Source organism: Myotis daubentonii, chromosome 2 (assembly GCF_963259705.1).
Source record: "Myotis daubentonii chromosome 2, mMyoDau2.1, whole genome shotgun sequence".
NCBI classification, from domain to species: domain Eukaryota; kingdom Metazoa; phylum Chordata; class Mammalia; order Chiroptera; family Vespertilionidae; genus Myotis; species Myotis daubentonii.
The window spans coordinates 183285507-183308697 of NC_081841.1; the positions used below are offsets into that span (position 1 = coordinate 183285507).

Below are 23191 nucleotides of genomic sequence, written 5' to 3' on the forward strand. Positions count from 1 at the left end.
TTGAATGTCAAAGCACACCCAGGTTGTTGCCCTTGAGTGTGGCATGTCACCCTACCACCAAAACACACTTTACCTCACTGCCTCTTTCCAGAGATTTCTGCCTCCTTCATGCGCCATCCCAGAAAACATTCTCCTTTCTTCTCAGAAAGTAGGAGTGTGAAGTAAGATTGGAACGGGGGTTCCGAGGGGGTCCACACAACTGTGAAGACCGACCAACAGAAATGAAACCCAAGCAGAGTATCACACATTTATTTCTGTGCCATCTGAGCATTTAGATTTCTGAGAGCTCATCTGGACAAATGGGTCAGGTGCATCTTCTGAACACTACTCATGTAAGATTGTGAGGCACTGAGTCCAACCCTGTATTACCAAGACAACAACATACCAAGGAGAAGGACAATTTCGGCTGTAAGAGAATTGTGAGGAAGGCTTGCTAGGTGAGATGAGCAAAGTCAGGGCTTTGGGAGCATGTGGCTAATTAAGGGCCTGGTGAGCAGCTAAGAACAGCCAGAGCGTAGCTGTCAGGGAGGAGGCTGGAGAGGTGGGAGAGGGAGCTAGTGTAATAATCACAAAGTGTTGACATTCGTTTCTTCTTCTGCGAATTTTTTTCTTTCAGATGTTGTGGTTGCTTTTTTAAAAAAATGCATGTAATGTAGTTGTTTTAAACTGGATTACTGAAATGGTAATGGGGCAGTGTAAAGTGTAGTTTAACAAAGGTCATTAGATATATAACATTTCATTTATTTGTTTATTTATAAATATATTTTTGTTGATTTCAGTGAGGAAGGGAGAGGGAGAGAGAGATAGAAACATCAGTGATAAGAGAAAATCATGATTGGCTGCCTCCTGCATGTACCTCACTGGGGATTGAGTCCACAACTCAGTCATATGCCCTGACAGGAAATTAAACTGTGACCTCCAGGTTCATATGTCAATGCTCAACCATTGAGCCACACTGGCTGGGCTATTTATTTATTTATTTTTAAAGTACATTTTGCACATTCTTCTTGAAGAAAAGAAAAAATAGCTCCCTCATAGCAGGATAGAGAGACAGATGTGGGATGCTAGCTGCACTTTCTCCTTGTCATGCAGATAAAAGTTTGATGTTCATGGTAGAGAGAAGGCAAGACTCAAAAAGGAAAGGCTTTGGTTTTGTTAGCGAAAATGCTGCAGAGGCTTGAAAGCCCCATGCTTACAGAATTGAGACAAGCTGTTGGGAAAGGTGCTGGCACTAACTTGAAGTATTATATAAGACAAAGTTTATAGCTTGCTTGAAACGATCCTTCAGCCCAAGTTCATTCAACAAATATCCTGCAATGTTTAGGAATCACTGCTTAATTAACATGACAATGTGAAGGCAAAACCAGAAACTATTTAAAAATATATGTGGAGCTTGAGTTTCTTCCCTAAACTATTTGCACAAGAACTTTTGGCTTGATCCTTGTGGCCATGTTCCTAATTGAAGGGCACTGTGATAAAGTGACACCTTGGCACTCAGGGTCAGAGGTGACCCAAGTCTGCCTTTGACTCTCTTTGGAATGGAGGTAGATTATGTAGGGGAGGCAGGCTGGGTCTGCAGCTGGTCCTGAGGAGGTGAGACTTACTTTGTGGTTCTTTTCTCAGACTCTAATAGGATGGCAGTAGCCACTGTGATACATAAATAGAAGTGAAGAGAGGGTGGCAGCTTGGGTTCCATCACTTTTAATTTACACTGTCAATGAGACATATTGTTTTCCTACAAACCCAGTGCTGTTTGGAATGGGACTGAGGGTGCTGGCTGAAGTGGGTCTGCCACTTCCCAACGCATGGTATTGAAAGTCCTGGGAGTGGAGGGTGAATCCTTTTTCTGAAAGCATCAACCATTGCTCAGTTCCTGTTTGTTTGTTTCATTTGTTTGTTCTGGTTTGATACAAAGCTGAGTTAATGCTCATTAATAATCCGGACCCATTACATTGATGTCTGAATCTTATTTTCAATGTTTAACTACTTACAAGTGCCAAAGGGTTTCCCACAGCCATTTAAGTGTGACTCACAGGTTTATATTAAAATGTTATTAATATTATAAATAAATTTTACAGGAACTTGCCACGTTGAATCAAAGAGCTTCATCATTTGCATTAAATACCTTTACACTTTGCCAGTTCTCAATTATGCAACCAATCTACTCTGCCCTATTTTTTTATACTTAGGTTTATATAATCCTTAAATTTGTAATGTGGCACCAAATCTATATGACTATTTTTTAATGATGTCATTTCCATGGGAATAAAGATTAATGATATATCCTTTCATTTCCTCTTGAGTGTTTTTAAAGCATAAGTGGCACATAGTTTCAACACAGCAGTATTTCATTTGTGCAATGCTTTCAAAAAAGAAATTCATATATATACATATACATTCATGCATTGGCTACTTGCCACTTTTAACAGGTCTCTAACATTCCATTATATGAATATGCAACACAAGTATTTGTTCTGCCACGTAATATACAACTGATTTAATACGGTCACTTCCCTATTTTATGACCACTTTTGAAACCTTATGAATCACCAATGTCAATGAAAACGTTGAGAATAACTATTAAAATTTTCCAGGTATTTAGTTCTTTATTTTCCTCAGACTATAATGCCCATTCTCAAGGTATTTTTAGAGTTGGCAATGCATTCAGTGTGGAAAAGGCCACATATCAGTTGTCTGGAAGCCTGGCAAGGATCCTTCTTAGAATTTTTAGGAATGACAGTAACATATTGGTGGGATGTTGACCTTCTAGCTTAGATTTCAAAGCATGCTTGTCCAGGTTCAATATGGCTTCTGCCCCAGAGTCTTAATAGGTGTTCAGCTACACTAACTCCTTATGCTCCCTCTTTTCTTTTTCTAACAACTCCTCTCATGCCTTACACACTTCTGAAAAAGCCAGACTAACCTGAGCTAAGGGTTCACTAGGTATTCACCGTGTTTCAAGTTTTATACATTTGACCATAGACAAACTTGTTTTCCTGCATTTATCCACAGTACATTTCAGCAAAATTCAATAAACTACAGAAATTGTATTGCTAGTATCATTATTTCCTCCAAGTGTATTTGGACATGGCCATTCTGTCCAATATACTTTACCTCAGACTCACTTTTGGGTTATCATGATTCAGACTCCTGAAAGCTGTGGTTTATTTTTTTACCATTTTTGAATGGGTTCACTTGGTTGAAGATTTCTGTCTCTGTAGCTGCATATCCTATTTTGCATTCTCCCAACCCCACGTATAGTTACATCCCAGCCTTATGTACCTTTCCCTTTTCACGTCTTTTCTAAAGTTTACTTTTATTACTTCCTTTTCCTTTTTAGATAGCTTAAAGATAGCCCTTTGGCTGAAATGTCACCTTTAATCTTATTCCTTTCTCTACTATATACTCTAGTCATAATTTCTATTTAAAAATAGTTTTTAATATGCAATAGAAGCATAGCTGGTATCTAGTCAACACCCACAATCTTGGGTTTTTCTTTTCCTTCTTACCATTTATAATCATGCTCTCTTAAGCCATCTTGCCAGCTGTAGTTGGAAACAATCTCATTTTTTATATAGGTCAACAAAAAGTCAAATGTAATCAGAGCAATGTAAAATGGGAAATGTTAGACACAGATGCACTTTTAAATGAATTCTATAAAATCAAGTTACTTAATTTACACCTTAGAATGCCCATTTTTGTCAGAAAAATATGACTATTCTCAGAAAGCTGCCGCTGCAGAAGCAAAATCAAGAAATTGCTATGTTAATTTAAACACTTCAAAGGTAACAAAATGACTATCCACAATGGACGCTTAATTACATTTTCTCTCTCAGTATTCACATCACAGGGCTTTCCTTTGAAACAATAATAAAGGGGAAACCACTGAGAATAAAAAATAGAGTCTTTCCTCAGTCCTTAATCCCCAAATCATTGGCAAAAGTGAAGAAAAAGATGCATTTCACAAGCGTTCGGCAAACTGCAGTCAGGACAGAAATACAGAATACTACCAGGCAGATGAGAGAGAAATTTTAAAAGTATAATAGGTAATGGTTATGAATATGCATTTGCTAACCACTTAAGCTTGATTTTCATTGTGCACTGAAAAATTGGCGCCCCCAGGGAGCAACTGAATAGCCTGTTGTTTTTTATGCCAGAACAAACAGTGAAACATGATTTTTTTTTGCTGCTTGGTTCATGCCAGTCCCTGGGAAGACTAAATCAGAAACTCACCAGTTGTGCAGCACCACTGGCCAGTGTGGATAAAAAACAATCAGAGCTTGTATATTTATGTAGACTTTCTTTTTTCATTTGGGTTGTAATGTTCTGCAGTATTTTGCTAAAAGAAACCTCCATGCACATATTTACATGTTGGTCCACAAACAATGTCTGGCTGCTTTACTGTCAATATTTTAAACACCATTTCGGATGATATGGAGCCAGAATGACTGGGAAGCAGGTGTTTATTATGTGGACATTAATCACACAGCAGGTAACAATGGCATGTACTCATGGCATTATCACTTGTATACTAGGCCTTGAATCACAGGTTTTATTGGTTGGTTTGTGTTTACTCATCCTATAGATGTGCTAGTTGTAGACCCAACGAGGACAGGGATTAAGCTCTTCACACTTTGGTTAGGATATAGGTTAGTACTTACACATGGTAGAGATTTAATAAAACTGTACAGAATCAAATTGAGCTAACTTAATAGAGCCTGTTACAGTGATGGTCAGTCTGAGGATAAACAAGAGAAGAAAAAACAATTGCTGATCATACTTTAAAGAAAATCTCCAGGAAAGTGACTTCAGTCCCTAGACTTTTAGGATAGTATAGAAGTAACGCCCTCAGTTTTAGTTTGGTTATAGAGTGTTCTCTTTAACTGAATTAATTAGTTCTCATTTTTTAAAAAAATCACTTATAAATTTAAATATCTGAATAACTGACCTTTTTGCATTAGGTTCATAGTCAGAGAAATCAGCTAAATATTTCAAAGCTTTAAAATTTTAACATAATTGTGTTTGAGGAAAGTCAATTTGAGTTATACTTAAGCAGTGTATTTCACCTAACTTATACCACATATAAACAGAATTTGAAATGCATTAAAAACCTAAAATCAAAAGGCAAAAATTTAAAACAATTAGAAGCAAGAGGAGAATCTTTTTATTACCTCAGGGTGGGAAAGAATATCTTATGCATGAGTTCAAAATAACTACTGACAATAAGTAAAAAGCTGATAGTTTGCCTGCATCAAAATTTATTGGTGGGGTGCCCTCTGTGTCCCCACCTCTTGCCAGTGGAAGTGGAATTATTGGGGTGCCGCTGGGAAAAGAATTGCCTGAGGCCCCCCCAGGGAAGATGAGGTATTGTGAAAACTTTATTGATGATGTAATATTAAGGGGGTCCCCTTACAAAGCCCCATTTCCCTCTGTCCAGCCAGGGGGAAAGTCCAATCTTGTCTTCAGCAGGGCTAGGTTTAAAGCCACTGCCCAGAGCCTCTGCTCCGTATTAAAGCACAGTCCAGTCCAGCTTAGCTTGTGTTCCTAGCTGCAGTCCATTGTGTGTGGGGTCTGCATGGCCATGAGCCATGCGGCTGCTTAAGGTCACATTGTTACAGAGGCACATGGGTAACTGTGGGCCACAGAGCAAGAGAGTGCAAGGGAGCAGGGGGCAAGCAAGAGAGAAATTATTCTTTGCCTGGGGATTTTAACCTTCCAAGATTTCATGCGCTTGCCGTGCTCCACCCTCTTATCTTTTTTCCAGATTAGACTGATGACAAGTAAGCATGTTTCCTATGGCACCCCAACCAGACTGCACACGTGTCCATGTCCCACTTTGTTTGATTCCTTCCCCCCGTGATCTACAGGGAATGGACTAGTGGTTCTCTGGGGAGCATGACGTTGCAGCTTCCTGTAAAGCTGCTCAGATGACCCTACTCACAATGTCTAGCCTCCCCTTTGCTTCTTTTTTAAGTACTGGTATTAGCTAGCTAATTATGACAATAACAAAAAGATATCACAAATTAGAATAACAGAACAATGCCTAATAAAGGACATTTATATAGTAGTCAAGGGATTAATATCCATAATATATGTACTACTCCAACACATGCATTTAAAAAAGACAAACTAGATTTTGGAAAAATAGGTAAAGCATATGATTGGGTGAGTCACAAAGAAGATGGCCCTTATTAAAGAAGGGCCATCTTATGAAGAAGTGCTCCCTTATTAAAAATTATGAAAATGCAAATATGCAAGTTAAGGAAAAGTAATACCACCATTCAACTTACAAGATGGTCAAAACCTTGAAAGCTTAACAATATCAACCAGAAGTGAGAATGTAAGCACACAGGGATGCCCAACCATTGCTCTTGGGAGGGCAAGTTAGTGCAGCTTGCTTATAGAGCAGGAGTCCGCAAATGAAAGGTAGAGAGAGTAAATGTTTAGGCCTTGAGGGCCAACAGGCAACATTTAAGATATTATACAGGTACTCACATAATCATTTAATAATGCACAAACCAGTCTTAATTCACACACTACATATAAAGCCTGTTGACCAGATTTGGCATGGCTTGCAGACCTGTGTTACATTTGGGCAGTATTCAAATCTCAGAGTCCACTTTCTAGCATCTATCCTGGAGAAGCTCTCATACAAGGGGACACAATGTACAAATGTGTTAGTTGCAACATTACAAAACAACCGAAATATGCACGGCAAAGGAAACTGATAAACAAACATGGTATATTCAGTCATAATTTATATATTCATGATGATATATACCACATGAGTTTTATGTATACTAAGATAAAAAGATTTCAAGAAACAATATCAAATGAGAAATTTAATTGACAACAAATGTAGAATTTGATACCACTTACTTTGAAAGTTGCTGCTATTAATGATTTGTAAGGAGGGAAACACCTGGTTAAATATAAGTTGGCCTCAGAAAGGTGGGTGGTCATCAGAGTAGAGAACTGGGACATCAGATGTCTCCACCAGGGTGGTCATCAGTGCACTACAGTAGCACTTCTCAAATTAAAAACTTAACATTAATGTTAAGAATGAATGGTATACAGCGGTCGCCAACCTTTTGGACCTCACGGACCACCAGTGGTCCGCAGACCACTGGTTGGTGACGGCTGGAAAATGTTTGTATATGATAACCTTAAATTAAAAAACACTGCATATTTTAAATAGATGCCTATACTGTATACTGTATATGTGTGGGAAACTACTGTATTTCTTTTATTTTAATACTAGAGGCCCGGTGCACAAAATTTGTGCAGGGTAGGTTTCCTAGGCCTGGCTGGTGATCAGGGCCAATCAGGGCCTTCTGGCTGCTGGCCGGGGCCTTCCTTCGTTTCGCGCCACCCCCTGGTGGTCAGCACATGTCATTGTGAGTGACTGAACTCCCAGTCTCCCAGTCAAACTCCCAAGGGGATACCTGGCATATTAGCCATACACACACACACACACACACACACACACACACACACATTTATTTTCACATTTTAACAACTCTGAAAATGGGATGCACCTTATCATCCATGTGTATAGTTTAATTGTTGGTTTTTTGTTAATGTTACACAAAATAAGAGTCTTCTTACAGTTGATAATATGTTAAATTTAGTGAAATATGATTTAAAACTGGAAGATAAATTTATACCAAATTCATCATATTCACTGCCTGGGAGACAGTGATCACTGTGTGGGGAAAGGAGAAGGAAGGAGAGAGAAACTTGGTACAGGAAGAATCATAAATGATATTTTAAACTGAATGATAATACTTTACATCTTTATATTGAAAACATCTGAAGTAACATAATAACGTTTTAGCATTCATTAATATACAGCTTTAAATGCACACACAATCTTACTTAGACTGAAAGGCACTCAGTGTTGGTGGCAGCTGTGATCATCCACTATTTCATGGCTAAAATCTCCTTCAAAATAGAAGTCCCACTCACATGGAGGTGGCAAACTTGGGCACTAGGTAGGGGCATTATTATCTTCAGTTTCAGATATAACATGACATAGAGATCAGGGAAGTTGTCTGGTTCTTCCAAGGCACACATCTAGTGACCAGCAGAGCTAGAGCCTGAATCTAGATTTTGAACTCCAACCCCATACTCTTGTACTCGGCCACACTTACTAGGCCACCCTCATTGACTTTTCAATTCTCAATTGCTTTACAGATTTGAAAAAATTATGAATAACAAAACAAACAATTTCAATTTTCAGTTTTAACTAAAAACTACCTTTAGGAAACAACAATGAAATTATAAGTGTTTTGAGCAGATACTTAAATCAGTAGAAAGAAGGGATGAAATTAGATATGGTTTTCAAGCTATGCTTGATGGGTTCCTAAAGGCTCAGGTGAATCTCAGGAATCTTCAGAAGTGCTCCAGGTTCCACAGTCAGTGCCATGTTTTGGCCCAGTAAGGAAAATTTACACTACCCAAGTAGTCTGTGTAAAGATTTAACAAAATATTTTTTTATATTAGCAACCCCTGTAGAAGTTCACTTGAAAAAAAGAAGTTCACTTGAAAAACTACACAGTTTTTCTTTCTGCTTTCATAATGTGTGAGTCTCAGTCTTAGAGATCAAAACTATATCTTTATGTTCAAAGATCTGCAGTGAGGTTAGCAAACAATTATATTATATTATTTTATTTTTTTAAATATATTTTATTGATTTTTTACAGAGAGGAAGGGAGAAGGATAGAGAATAAGAAATATTAATGAGAGAGGAACATCGATCAACTACCTCTTGTATACCCTCTGCTGGGGATCAAGCCCCCAGCCCAGGCATGTGCCCTTGACCGGAATCAAACCTGGGACTCTTCAGTCCGCAGGCTGACGCTCTATCCACTGAGCCAAACCGGTTAGGGCTATATTATTTTTTAAAATATATTTTTATTGATGTCAGAGAGGAAGGAAAAGGGAGAAAGAGATAGAAACATCAATCATGAGAGAGAATCATTGATCAGTTGCCTCCTGCACATCCCCTACTGGGGATCAAGCCCACAACCAGAGAATCTAACCATGACCTCTTGATTCATAGGTCGACGCTCAACCATTGAGCCATGCCAGCCCAGCAATAATTATATTGTTTTAATAGAAAAACAATTACACAGATTATTCCCATAATTCATGATTTCAATCATATCTGTCCTGCATTTAACCCATGATCAACACTCTCTAAGGTCTTCCATAGTTTTAAAGGAAAATAAACACATAATAGGTGCCTAATAAACATTAGTTGAATTCATGAGTGAGTGAATGAATAAATAATGACAGACACAGACTTAAAGGTCCTGGAAAGGAGCAGGGCCAAGTGTCCTGGGAACACCAGCACAGTCCGAGTTGGCTCTGGAAGCCAGACCTTCATTCTCACTACTCAATGTTCTTTCCTTTTGTGAATGTTTTAAAAGTTACCCTATATACATATTTCTTTGTGATCTTACTGTTTGAACTCAAGATTTTACACCACATAATAATGCATCCCAATTTACTTTTTGATAAACATGTCTTAGTTTTAAAAGCCTTTGCCTATAGCAAATGCAACCTGTAATATAACATCTAGTTTCTCAAGCACTTGTTTGATTCATAGATATTTAGAATTGGAAGGGACCTTAGAGCTCATATGTAATTTGCTTTATTTTAGTGACTCTTGGACAGAGGTTTGATTTGATGCAGATATTTTCATTGACAATAGTAAGTTTCATAACCTAAGGAAGTAGCAATAAGTAGTTGCAAGACCATAGGCTTTGAGACCAGGCAGACATGGGAATTTTCTGACTCTAACATTTACACTCCATGTGACATTGGGCCAGTTACTTAACTCCTCTGAACCTCAGTTTCATCATCTGTAAAATGGGAATATTACCTAACTTGGTTGTACCAAATATTAGGAATAAAATTGTGAAACATTTTGCCTCTCAATAAGTAATAGCAGTTGTTTTTATTTCATGTATTCCTAATAAAGGGTACCATTCTGAATCTTTAACTTAGAACTTTTAACATAAGTGTAGAGCTTAAGTTTGCTTCTTAAATAGGAATCAATTTATTATATAGAGATGTACATTTCACATTAGAAAAACCTGAGAATTACATCCCTTAGTATGTAATAGGCTACATTTCAAAACATTTTTTGTTTTTAATAAAAATACATTGAGGGGAAAACTCTGTGTGACAGAAGTCAATTTTTTTCTTGGATTTAGTATTAGCTTTTATTGTGCTTTAAAAATATTTTCAGCTATGTGTTCTATTCCCCCCCCCCCATCAGTTTCTTTCTGTTCCACATAGCAATAAACACTGAGCTGATTTCTAATTAACTGACTGGATCCTGAGGTCTCCAGCTGCTATCTTCAGTTTAATTACAGCTGTGAAGAAGATGGAGTGAAACTGAAGAGAGTGTCTATAAAAGGTTAAAAATAATAATAATTACATAGTTCTGGTTTGATCCTTAGATCATGTTGGATGAGAATGATTAGAGATGTTTAAATTGGTATGCAAATGTGAGATTTCTATTTTGTTTTGTCTTGTGTTCCCTCATGTAAACACTTGTACCTGATAGAGACAACTTCCAAATTAAATCTGAAATCTAGTTCCTGAAGGAGTTCATTGATTCCTGGAAATCTAGAATGGAAGGGACCTTATCCAACTAGACTATTCTACATTGGATCTCTGGCTCCATTTTGAAATTGAATGTAGGCCAAAAAAATCTGTTGATGCTCATCCCATTATGAATTCTAAGGCATAAATGAAAAAAAGTGCTAAACTCACCAGAGTGGCAAAAAGATGATAGAGAATGAAATAGATGGCAACCACAGGTGCCCACATGGTTCCCACAGCATTTAGAGTTTGGTCCATTACGTCTACCCATCCTTCCTGGGTAAGGATCTGGAACATGGACATAAATGCCTATAGAGGAAAAGAATGGAGGTATTAAACACCAGTTTAAGGCTTGCATGCAATTTAAAATTAGTGTATAGTGTTTGAGGACTTTGATCTCAATATTAGTGATTTTTATCTGAGTGCTCAAGGGAAGAACAGCCTTAATCAAACGGATGGGAAAGGGCTGAGAACTAAAGATCCTAAAAGCCTAATATCTAACTATTCAGTGTAGCAAACTAAAATAATTGTCCTTAATTAAAATTATCCTTGTTGGTGGTAAATACTGTTGAGAAAAATCGGGAAAAAAATTGAGGAATGTAGCTTATTATTGCCTTTCTTTCTATTCTCCTCTAAGTTAACTTTTTAACATTTCCAACATATTACTGTATTTTTATTTTTGCTGCTAAGCACAACTTGATTTTTTGTTTTTGGTATTTGTGAATACTCACCTGTGGGTATTTTTTTTCATTGATTTTTAGAGAGAGTTGAAGGGAGGTGGCAGGGTGGGGGAGAGAGAAAGAAAGAGAGAGAAACATTGATGCAAAAGAGACACATTGATTGGTTGCCTCCTTCCCTGGCACTGAGATGCAGATAGAACTACAACCTGGAGCCACACCAGCCAGGGCCACAACTTGTTTTTATAATGAACTAGAGGCTTGGTGCACAAATTCGAGCATGGGTACGGTCCGGCCCAGACGGCCTGCCCTGATTGGGGCCAATTGGGCTGGGGAGGCGGGAGGTTGCCCGGCCAGCCCCTCCCTTGATCAGGGTGGGTGGGGGGCTGATTGGGGGTGGGGTTGGCTGGGGAGAGGGGCCACAGGTGGTTGGCGGGCTGGTCACACCCCTTGGTCGAACTCCCAACTGAACTCCCGGTCAAGGGGACAATTTGCATATTAAGCTTTTATTTTATAGGATTACATTTAATTATCTAAAGGCATATAAGAATAACTTATTTTACTTTTATAGTACCCATCTATCAAACTATTTGTTATATCAAAAGCCTAAGACCCTTGGCAAAGGCTTGGAAGAGGTGGGTGCAGGGAGGAGGGGGTCAATGGGGAAAATACAAAAACAAAAAACCAAAGTGCACATCTGTAATACCTTCAACAAAGATAAATTTAAAAAAGAAGAAAAAAAATAAAACAAAAAATATGAGCCACTTTAAAAAGGAAATATTTCTAAATAATATAGCCATACTGAGCAACTTAATAAAGACAAATACATTTTTCATAATTATTTTGTTTCTTTTCAAAGCCAAGTGAAGACCATGGAAGAAGCCAAGACTGAAAAATACACAGCATTCCAACAAACGTCAGCCAAGCTACAGGACTCCTACTCTCTGGAAAGATCTTTGGTTAGTTCCAATCTTACATATGTTTCTTATTAATTGTATGATTACATATACATCTCTAATTCATGTATTCTGTACACATTAGTGCCACTAAATGCTTTATTTCTTTTTCTTTTTTTCTTTTAATCCTCATCCGAGGATAATTTTTCCATTGATTTTTTTAGAGAGAGCAGAAGGGAGGGAGGAGAGGAAAAGAGAGAGGAAGAGAGAGAGAAAGAGAAACATCAATGTGAAAGAGAAACATTGATTAGTTGCCTCCTGCTCACACCCAGACTGGGTATTAAACCTGCAACTGAGGTATGTGTCCTTGACCGGGAATTAAATCTGAGACCCTTTGGTCTGAGGGCGGATGCTCTAACCAGGCAGGGCAATAAATGCTTATTGGTGAGAATTTATGATGATGTCTGGGAAAGTTGACAATTAGAATCTAGAAAATGTATTTATAGGTCACAGTACAGTGAAGACTTAAGTTGAAACCTCAGGTATTGAGAGTCCAAGAAATAAAGTCTAGTACAATACATAGATAAACCAATCACAAGATATAAGCTCCTCTGTTACCTAGAACTAAAAAGGACCTTAAAGTTAATCGAATTGACTCTTTCTTTTTGAAGATAAGGAAAATTAGGCTTAAGGATGATAGGTGATTAGCTCCAAATCACTCTATTAATTTGTGGCACTAAAAGAAATATTATTCAAGTGTTCTGAAGCAATAGTAAGTACTTTTCTAAGTATTGATTCCTATGTTCAATGAGATCTTGAATCTACTACTTCCCAATCAGACTCACTCAGTAAGCTCTCTTAGCATAGGCTCCATTACCACAGATACTTAACTTTTTTAGAAGTAAGGTGTTCAATGCCCAATATATAACAAACCCATTTGAACAAAGGAGACATTATTACATGAATCTTGAAGTATGAGAAATGTGTTTCCACTCCCTTTATCCATGTGTGGAACTTCTCCATGAGTTATTTTTTCTACAGTCTGATTATCCTGCAAAGTCTTCTGTTCATAAAAGTATGAAATACGTTGCTATTGGTACTTGAATTCAGGGTCACCAAGTAACAAAACATTTTCTTTGCCAGCTGCCTAAGCAAATGTTAGCTTCAACTCATTATAAAAATGCTTCAGAGAGCCCTAACCGGTTTGGCTCAGTGGATAGAGCATCGGCCTGTGGACTGAAGGGTCCCAGGTTAGATTTCGGGTCAAGGGCATGTACCTTGGTTGCAGGCACATCCCCAGTAGGGGGCATGCAGGAGGCAGCTGATCCATGATTCTAACTCTCCCTCTCCCTTCCTTTCTGTAAAAAAAAATCAATAAAATATGTATATAAAAATGCTTCAGAGAATTTTTAACACATCATTTAACCTCATAAGTTGCCAGGGCTTATCATGGGAGCCAATTATTTTTTTCTGTTGAATATTTATTACCTTCAAAGGCAAGGAACATAAGTTACAAAGATGATTTACATAAAATATCAGATTGCTGTATTTTCTTCAATGGAGATGTCACTAGCGTGAAAGTGTGTGTTCATCCTAAAGACTCAATTGCAATAGAGAAAGAGTAAAAATATCTACCAATACAAAAGGGATTTTATTGGACATAAATTTCTTTCTCCAAAGTAACCAAATGATTATGATTAAGCGCAATAGATTTATTTTTGGTATCCAGACCAAAAATTCAGGTGGTCCTTTTAGCTGCCTTGGGCACAAACCAATTAATTTGTTTTCATCTACTGCATTAGCTTTCATGAGCACTCAGCTATTATGCATTCAGTAAATGTTCAGGAATGTGCAGCTGTGGGACTGTAACCTGTTGCTGTGAGATAAGCGATATGGCCAAGAACATTGGGGTTATCCTCTACTCTTTTCAGAGTCTCAGAAGAAAATAATCTCATTTCTGCACAGTTCAGGCATCTGAAAGTTCAAATTATGAGATGCTGTGAATTATATTTAAGAGCAAAGTTTTCTGTACAATGTTATTTGTGTGTTTATAGCTGCTTACATGAATAAACCAATGAAAGGGAGTATCATGAAATACTTTTATTATAGGCTGAGAATTAATTTGTGTCCTGCAGGAAGGGTGTCTTATCAGTTTTGCTGAGATTTTATTCAGAAATTTAAATCCAAATGGTAGTTTGTTTGAAGTTGTGAATCAAGTGCACTTATTGACTTATATTATCTTCAGGATCTTGTTCCTTAAAGAACCCACTTAGTTTATTTATTCAAACAGGGTAATTAGTGGTTACTGAAGGTTTGATGTGTTGGGAATTGAGATGAGGAAGACATGGTTTGTTCTCTTAAGAAATTTATAAGAAAGGAAAAAGTGACAAATATGGTCTGTAGGAGAAATATGGTAAAGCTACCAAAAAGCAAGTTAGAAGGACCAACATATTCCTCTCAGGTAAGTTAAGAACAGTTTTGGAAAAATGATGGTAGTTGGCTTTCAGGATGAAGATGAGTAGGATTTCAATGGTGGAAAAGAAGGTGATGAACAAAGGCCTAGAGAAAGTTGTTCCTTGGAACTACTTTTCCTTTTGTTATGCTATTTTCCTTCCTGTTGACTCATTCCCCCAAATCCTTATTGGTTTCTACTAGCTCTTTATAAATTGAGAAGATGAACCTTGTACCTGTCATATATGTTTAATGGATTTTTCCCCCCTATCACTCATAGTATTTTTGCAAGCATAAATTTTAAATTTCTATGTGGTCTAATTTATCATTCCTTTTATTTAAGTTGTTTTATTTTGCTTAAAAAGACTTCTGACACATATAAATGTTCCCATATTTTTATGCAACAGTTTTACAGTTTCCTCATTTTACTATGTTTAATATGTTGAACCAGAAATCACTGTTTAAATCTATAATTTATTTTGGATAATAAATGAGACAGAAATTAATCTTATTTTTCTTTTCAACAGGTGATCAGTTAATTCAGCACAATTTAATTGAAAAATATGTTTTTTCATTAATATGAAATATCCTCTTTGTCATATATTAAAGATTCCTATGCTTTCAGCTGTATTTATATATTTTTCTATTCTTTTCCATCAGTCTATTTCATCCCCAAATTGCCCAAAATTATATATTTAATAACTTAGGCTACTAGCCCTTCCCCATAAATATTTATTCTCAGAAGTCTTTTATTTACTTTTATGTTAATTTTCCCAAAACAACTTCTTGTTTTATTCATTGAGATCTCATTAATCTAAGGAAAATTTTCTATTGTTCTCAGTTTATCCTCCAATCTTGGAGAAAGACATATCTTCCCATTGATTGTCTCCATTCATGAAATTGAACAGACTTCTTATTATATAGTTTCTGCTCATTTCTTGTTTTTCTATTCAAAAATCTTAATCAACATGATACCACTTGATTAAAATATTACATAGTAAAGAAACCTGATGATGGGTTTCTTAATGGATAAGAAACAATGAATAATAAACAATGCTGCATGCCTAAGTATTTCAGCCCCACTTCCCAGAGGCCACCATTCTTAACTATTTGTCTTTTCACTTCTGGTGGTGCTATCCATATAACCTATTCAGTACTTTAGACATAGACTTCTGCTATGATGTGAAGATTTAGTCACAACATCACTCCCTACTTCGCTTGACCACTCCCACATTTTGTACATAAATCGTTATTTCTATTTCACCAAACTCTCACAGAACGGCTTGCCATCACACTGTATAATAAGAAGGTCTCAGCCCATCACCTTCCCCTTCTCTCATTTCACCCTATTTTGCTACTTTACCCCTCAAGTCCAAACCTATAGATATAAATAGGAGTAAATAGCTTTGTTTACAAATGCTTTTTCTTTTTTGTTTCTAATTACATGATCACATATTAAACATCACAAGCCAGGTCAGGCCTGTTCATAGTGCAAGTGCCTGGCTGCAGCTAAATGAATCAGGGACAAGCATTAATCTGAGAATGGGTCAGTTGCATGAGGTAATCTGGAACAAGCAACTCTGCCTCACTAAGGAAGAACTAAACCAACCCAAAACATCTACAATGAATTTCAAATGGAAGCTGCAATGAAAAAAATCACATTGTTAGCAGTAGTATCTGGAGGTGAGTAATGAAGAGAGATTGGCTATGCAGCTGATTAAGAGCAATGGGAGAGTCATTACAAAGTCAGTTATAAGTGTACTGATATTCCAAGAAAGCAAAATCTCTGAATGAACTAAAATTACATGGCAATGAATATGCATTGAATAAAGAGATTGCAATGATGCTCACCAAATGGAGAAGGAAGGTTTTGAAAATCATAAGCTTGGTGAATATCATATTCCTTGGGTATGTGGGAGCACTCAAAGGGTGCGAACCAGAGTAGAGATAAAAAGCATGAGGAAGTGAGCTGTTACAGGGATGATACAGGAGAAAACACATCGAAGACCAGAGAACAGGGACTTTGGCTCACTGAAAGGGCCCGAGCACTGCAGTATAGAGGCACAAATATCACTGCCAACCCCTCTCAGCTTCCTTTGCTGGTTTATCTTCAATTTCCTAATCTCCAAGTGTTGCAGAGCTTGAGGGCTCAATCCTCAGATTTCTTTCTTATCTCTCAGTACTCACTAACTAGTTGATCTCAACCATTCCCGTGCCTTTAACTAGCAACTATATACTAATGTTCCCATATTTGTATGTCTAGTCCCCTACAAATGTCCAGAATCAACTCCACAGCTTCACTTAGATGCCTAACAGGAATCTCAAGCATTACATGTCCCTAATAGACTCTCCAGGCCTCATTCCCCAACCTGTTCTTCTCACACTCCTTCCCATCTTAGAAAATGATAAATCTACTTTTCAAGTTACTGGGGTCAAAGGCCTTGCAGACATCTTTGGACCTTCTCATTCCTGCACATCCTATATTCCATTAGTCAGGAAATCCTGCTAAATCCTCGCCTGATTCCTGGTTCCAGTTCCACATTTATCCTCAAAATTCCCTGATAGTCCTACTAACACAGCTAATAGTTTCTCCTTAAGTAGCCCTCCATTTTGATGCTGTACTTCTGGTCATAAACCAAGATTGGGAGACTTAAATTAAAATAAGTTCACCAAAAAGGGGAGAAAGGAGGTGAACAAGTATTTGCCGGGCTTCTCTTTTGTTCCAACTAACGAGCTTTGGAAAGCAATCGCATGTGGGGTGAACGACCTTTTCTAGACCAACCTCCCATGAAGTCACTGAGGGACCTTAACACAGTATTGGAGGTAGCGGCAGGTTCATCAGTGACAGGACATTCTCTTCTCTCTCAAAGATCCATTTTTGACCACAAATCTCTTTTTGATAGGCCTTCTTAGACTTAGTTGAAGGCAAAACAAGGGTATTTTCCTGTGCTGAAATAAACAGGCTGGAAGTCTTTATCCAGACCTTGAGAAGTAGCTCTTAACCCTTTAAAAATATATTATGAATGTTCTTTGATAAATGATGACCCAATGCATGTTTTAGGTTTTTAGTATGTGTGGGTATCAATTTAGGTTAAAAGCAATTAGATTATTTTTAAAATTAGGATGGGTAAACACCTTAAGTTTTGACCAATATATAGTGTGTGGAATATATAGCTTAATTTTATTTGTAACTAAAAATATAGATGTATTTTTTTGTGTATAAAAATGCTTGCGTCTTGGCCAGTGTGGTTCAGTTGCTAGAGTGTCGTCCCATGTATCAAAAGGTCACTGGTACCATTCTCAGTCAGGGCACATACCCAGGTTTTGGGTTCAATTCTCGGTTGGGGTGTGTACAAGAGGCCACAGATTGATGTTTCTCTCTCACATTGATGTTTTTCTCTCTCCCTCTCCCTTCCTCTCTTTAAAATCAATAAAAACATTTTTAAAAAATGCTTTCAAGCCCATACAATGAGCTTGGAACAATCCAATAGGAAGGACTGAGGAACTAGGAAAGAGGGCAAATTATTGAACATTTCAAAGTAAAAGCTTTACATAAATACATTTTCCATATCACAAAATTCACTTTTAAAGGTGTATAATTAAATGGTATTTAGTTTATTCATGGATCTGTGCAACTATTACGACTAATTTAAGGACATTTTTATCATTTCTCCAAAAAAACTTTTGACCATTAGCAGTCACTCCCCATTCTTCTCTCCTCCAGCTTTGGGCAACAAGTAATATACTTTCTATCTCTATGGATTTGCCTATTCTGGGCATTTTCTATAAATGGAATCTTACAACATGGGATCAGTGTTCATCCCTGTTGTAGTATGCATCCGCCCTCAGTCCCTTTTATTGCTAAAAATATTCTATTATATGGATATCCCACATTTTAGCTATTCATCAGTTGATAAAAATTTGGGTTGATTTTGCTTTTTGGCTATTATGAATAATGCTGCTATGAACATTTGTGTACAGGTTTTTATATGGGCATATGTTTTTGTAAGTTACTTTGTACTTAATATATTTTTTTACTGTTGGTATTGAAATACATGTAAGACATGTATTTCTTTTATTTCCAAAGTATATACATTAAAAGTTATTAAATGTGGTGAAGAATACAACTGATATCATCCACATACTACTCTCATTTTACAATATCATTTGCATCTATTTTATTTATCTTTAGCCAGTTTTAAGAACTCTTCCTCTATAAAGATTTGCTTTCAAAATGAAGTTTACTTGACAATTTATATAGTAGCTCAACCTTTTTACTGAGAATTTCCCTGCTGTGTCTTACTATCAGCCCTAAAATAGAAGACTTGCCTTGGTGGTATACAATGAGTACAAAAGTGACAACACTTTTGATTGCTTTAATTATTCACCTGCTCAACCTTCATGTTCCTTTTCCCCCTTTTAAATAGCAATAATATCTAGAGGAGTTTTATCTTCTGAAAAACTCACTGACCTCATAATTCTTTAATATTTTGTTGTATAGCTCCTTTTATTTAAAGAATACTCAACTATTCAAAGTGCTTTCAATATCTAACATGACTTTACTATATGGTAAATTTTGGACCTACCTAACGTTGAAGTTAAATTTCTAAAAAGTGCATTGGTTGGCAAAATTATGACTAACAGGATCAAGGTCTTATGGAGAATTAGGGACTGGGAAAAATCAATACAAATGGCATTAAATGTACTTAAAGACATAAGCGCTCTAAGAGCCATCACCTACGGTGGCCAAACTAAATGGTCTATAAATAAAAATTCTGTGGATTTGAAATTTGTAGTAAAAACATTGGAATGTAACATTAAAGCCATCAACAGTAGCTATGTCTTGATTTGAAATTCTTCCTTCTCTGGTTTAGCTGAAATTCCATGGTCCATCCATTCAATTACACCCTTTTCACTTCTCCAAACTCCACTTCTCTGTGTTGTTGGCTAAACTCTCAGGAAAAATGCCAACTCCTAGGTGAATCTAATTCTCCATGGCTGCACCTACCCATCTAGCTGTGCTGCAGAGAAAGTTATACCACAGGGAGATGGGCCCCTTTCCACGACAGCCTCCAAAGGAGACTCACAGCACTGCCGTGTAAGCCTCTTTGTTGTGATTGGTGAATGCACTGTCAGCAGCAAGCTTTTCAAACTTCTTCATCTGATTTAACTTTGGCCACCTCATCTCTGCCCTCACTCTCAGGAGATGATGTTCCTAGAAGGAACAGCAGAAGGACTGCAGTTCAAGATAGGGGTTGAATGGACTGAGAATGAAGTTCAGGCCCTCTGTGGGTCACAGGGCATCGAGGCAAAGAACCAAACCTTTAGTTCTGCAGTCACAGGCCGAGTTTGAGAATAAATCACAGTCTGGCTAATTGGCTCTAGGTGAACAGCTATCTTTGATGAAGATGACCAATCTTTCTCAAGTGTGTGATCATATCATCGCTCTCTGAAGACTATTTTGAGAAACAAATAAAATATGTTTGAATACTTTGTAAACATTAAAGCACTACATAAAATAATATTCTTAATCATTTTAAAAATCTGTCTTAAAGAAATTACCCCAAGCAAAAGCTTCTATTATACTGGTTAAATTTTTAGAATTCCTATATATTTTTATGACAAAACTTTTTTATGTCAAATACAGTGTGATTCCATTTTTATTAAGCACAACATTATATAGAGTAAACTATATATTAAGAAGATATTTCCTTTAAGATACATAATTTTGAAAGTGTGGCAGTGGTTTTGATGGCATCTAGCTATGTGTCTACTATTCTGTGATCTATTCATCAGTATTGACAGCCAACTGAAAACTTTATGTTATATGATGTATTTTCCCAGACTATATCTTACGTATAAAAATTATAGAATAAGGCTAAAATGAATGCTTTGTTACTAACAGATACTATAAATTGCCTTTTTAGTGACTTTTGGTGCCGTCAATGCATCAGAGTATTTATTTAATAAACAGCAAAAATGTGATGTTAGCAAGTGGACTGAAAATGGGGAGCTAAGCAAGTTAGGTGCTGTACCATGTATTAAGGCATTACCTATCCTGTGAGATTAAAACACAATGGCACACTGACTGAATTTTGTTGCAGGACCCTATTCTGGAGAGTTTAGTTATTAGTGACATTAAAATGAAAAAGTTTTTGGTGCCATGCATGTCTCTGCACATGAACTCTTTGGAATTTGAGATCTTTTGAAATCAATTACCTTTGTAGTTAATAAGTGAAATATTTAAAATATTAATATCTGTACAACGAATATTCTATGCCTTATTCTCTGTGGTTTAGAAAAAAAATAAAGTTGAAACTGGTGGTTTCAATTAATTCCATGACTGCCTGTTATGTTGGCAAGAAAGGCCAAATCGTTCTTTGCTTTTTTTTTTTTGTCAAAATGAACCCACATTATTTGCTTTCATAGTTCTTAAAATATGCTTGTTGCTAAGCATTCCATTTAAATGAATAAAAAGAGAGGGGGAGAAGCCTGTTTATTGGGTAAATTTATGGAAAAGTCTTACTGAATCTAGACTAATGTAATTGGCCTTAAATGTCAAAATGAGCTTGAACGTAATTAGAAGCAAAGCAGACATCAAAACATTATGCCTATTCCAGCAGCAAATTACTTTAAGTAGAGTCTACACTTAAATATAATTTCAAGAGTAAAAGGAAAGATGGCAGAAGCTCATTTGCAAAAACCAGCGAATCTTATAAAAGTGTGTGTAGTTGTATCTGTCTCTTTTAAATGTTAGCCATTCTTCCGTTAACTTTTCATACACCACCATAAATGACAATGTAGACAAAATCACGAATTTGTACGGTATCCTAGGATTTCTTTCAGGGTAAGGTAATAATGATTTGTGACAATGAGCCATAACTAGTATTTATATGGTGCTCTACAGCTCCCAAAGCAATTAATTGTCTATTATGTAAAAAAATATTAGCGATACTAATAAATTAGAATCAGTTACTATACATACTATAGCTCCTAATATAGAGGGGAACTGAAGTGCAGAAGCCTTAAATGATTAACCTAGGCTTGCAGGCAGCAAATGGTGTTGCCAGGTCTCTAGGCTGGAATTTGTTGACTTCAAATTCCTGCAGTCCTTTTGGACTTTATGGGTACAAGACATCTTGAGATCTAGTAATTGCTGGTCTCCTTTTATTATCTAAATTACCAAAACAATCAATATACAAGCCAGTTTAAGTACACTTAGAATTTTTTTACTTCCTTTGTCAAGCAGAGTACTGGGTACACATCTGAAACTCCGTATTATGCTGGACTGATTAATGCAAAATAGATATTGCCAGCATTTTTCATTCTTTGCTAAAATAAGCTCTACTCATTAACATTTTCCATATGAAAAGGACATAACCTTTTCATTTTCATGAGAGTCTAAAAGAACAGAATGTATTTTAATAATAAAAATATTTTAACAAAGACTGAAATGCTAAAGTTCCTATATTAGAAACATTAATTTTAAGGAAGAACTATCAGGATGAACTGAACGAAATTTTTTTTCTTCCTTAACAGCATTCCTTGCAGAGCATGCTATTTTTAGTTGAAAGGTATACTTCCCACCAACTATGTTAAAATAATATTGAAATGCAACCATCTAGCTGACAGAACAAACAGCTGTGAAAATGAGACCTGGAGATTTATGCAAATAGGAGACTTCTGAATTAATTTCCTTCATGGAACAGACTGTCAAGTTTCTTGAAGTATTTATGCCTTATTTCTTAATTAGTGATTTTGCTAATGCCAGTCATATTAAATTTTCATAAGGTAAGTGGTGCATTTCATAGGCAAATATGTGCTATACAATTGCAGACGAAAGTTACTTTACTTTTGGTGCAATAAACATTTAGTAACATATACAAAATAGACAGAGTTCCTAAAGCACAGGTGTATATCCTATTGCTAAATAAACTGAGGCGTTATTAAGAAAACTTCTGTAACTAAAATCCCATAGCGTCTACATAGCAAGCCTCACAATGTTTTCTTACTATCCATTTGTATAAATATGTTTAAGAACAAAGTTCTTCACAAGACTTCAGAATGAAAGCAGCTTTAGTAAAAAATGCTTATATTTTGCATTTAAAAAATACGATGCTTTAGAAATAGTTTGCTTATTGTTTGATCCCTTTTAATTGGCTTTGATTTCTCATTTCTTTAAGTTCACAAAGATCTTTACTGCAAGTTATATTGCCTACTCTTTTCTATTACAAACATAAATTTCAAAGCTTGCTTTGATTTTGATAGTGCTTATTATTTTTCTAATACTGAGAAAATAAATTTGAGTTACTTCCAATTTAATATTTATTTGTAATGACTTGAAGATAATAAAGCTGATTTACAAGCCATAAACTAAAATTAGTCTTACTATACAACTTGCATACCTATTAAGAGAATATATCTAAATATAGATCTATATCTATATACTTTTCTTCTTTAAAAATGTTACCTGTTCATGTCCTTGCCATTTTTAAAAATATGAGACAATTATATTTTCTTACTGATGTATACTTATAAATTAAGGTTTTA

General features: G+C 36.3%; 1 protein-coding gene across 4 annotated transcripts in view; it reads right to left on the reverse strand.

The window, feature by feature from the left end:
- NALCN (sodium leak channel, non-selective) overlaps nt 1-23191 on the reverse strand; it is a 308079-nt gene that overhangs the window by 121014 nt on the left and 163874 nt on the right. For all 4 annotated transcript variants that reach the window (XM_059685056.1, XM_059685057.1, XM_059685053.1 and 1 more), the window contains exon 14: nt 10789-10926. In XM_059685056.1, coding sequence (XP_059541039.1) covers nt 10789-10926 — 138 coding nt within the window. The remainder of the gene's footprint in view (nt 1-10788; nt 10927-23191) is intronic.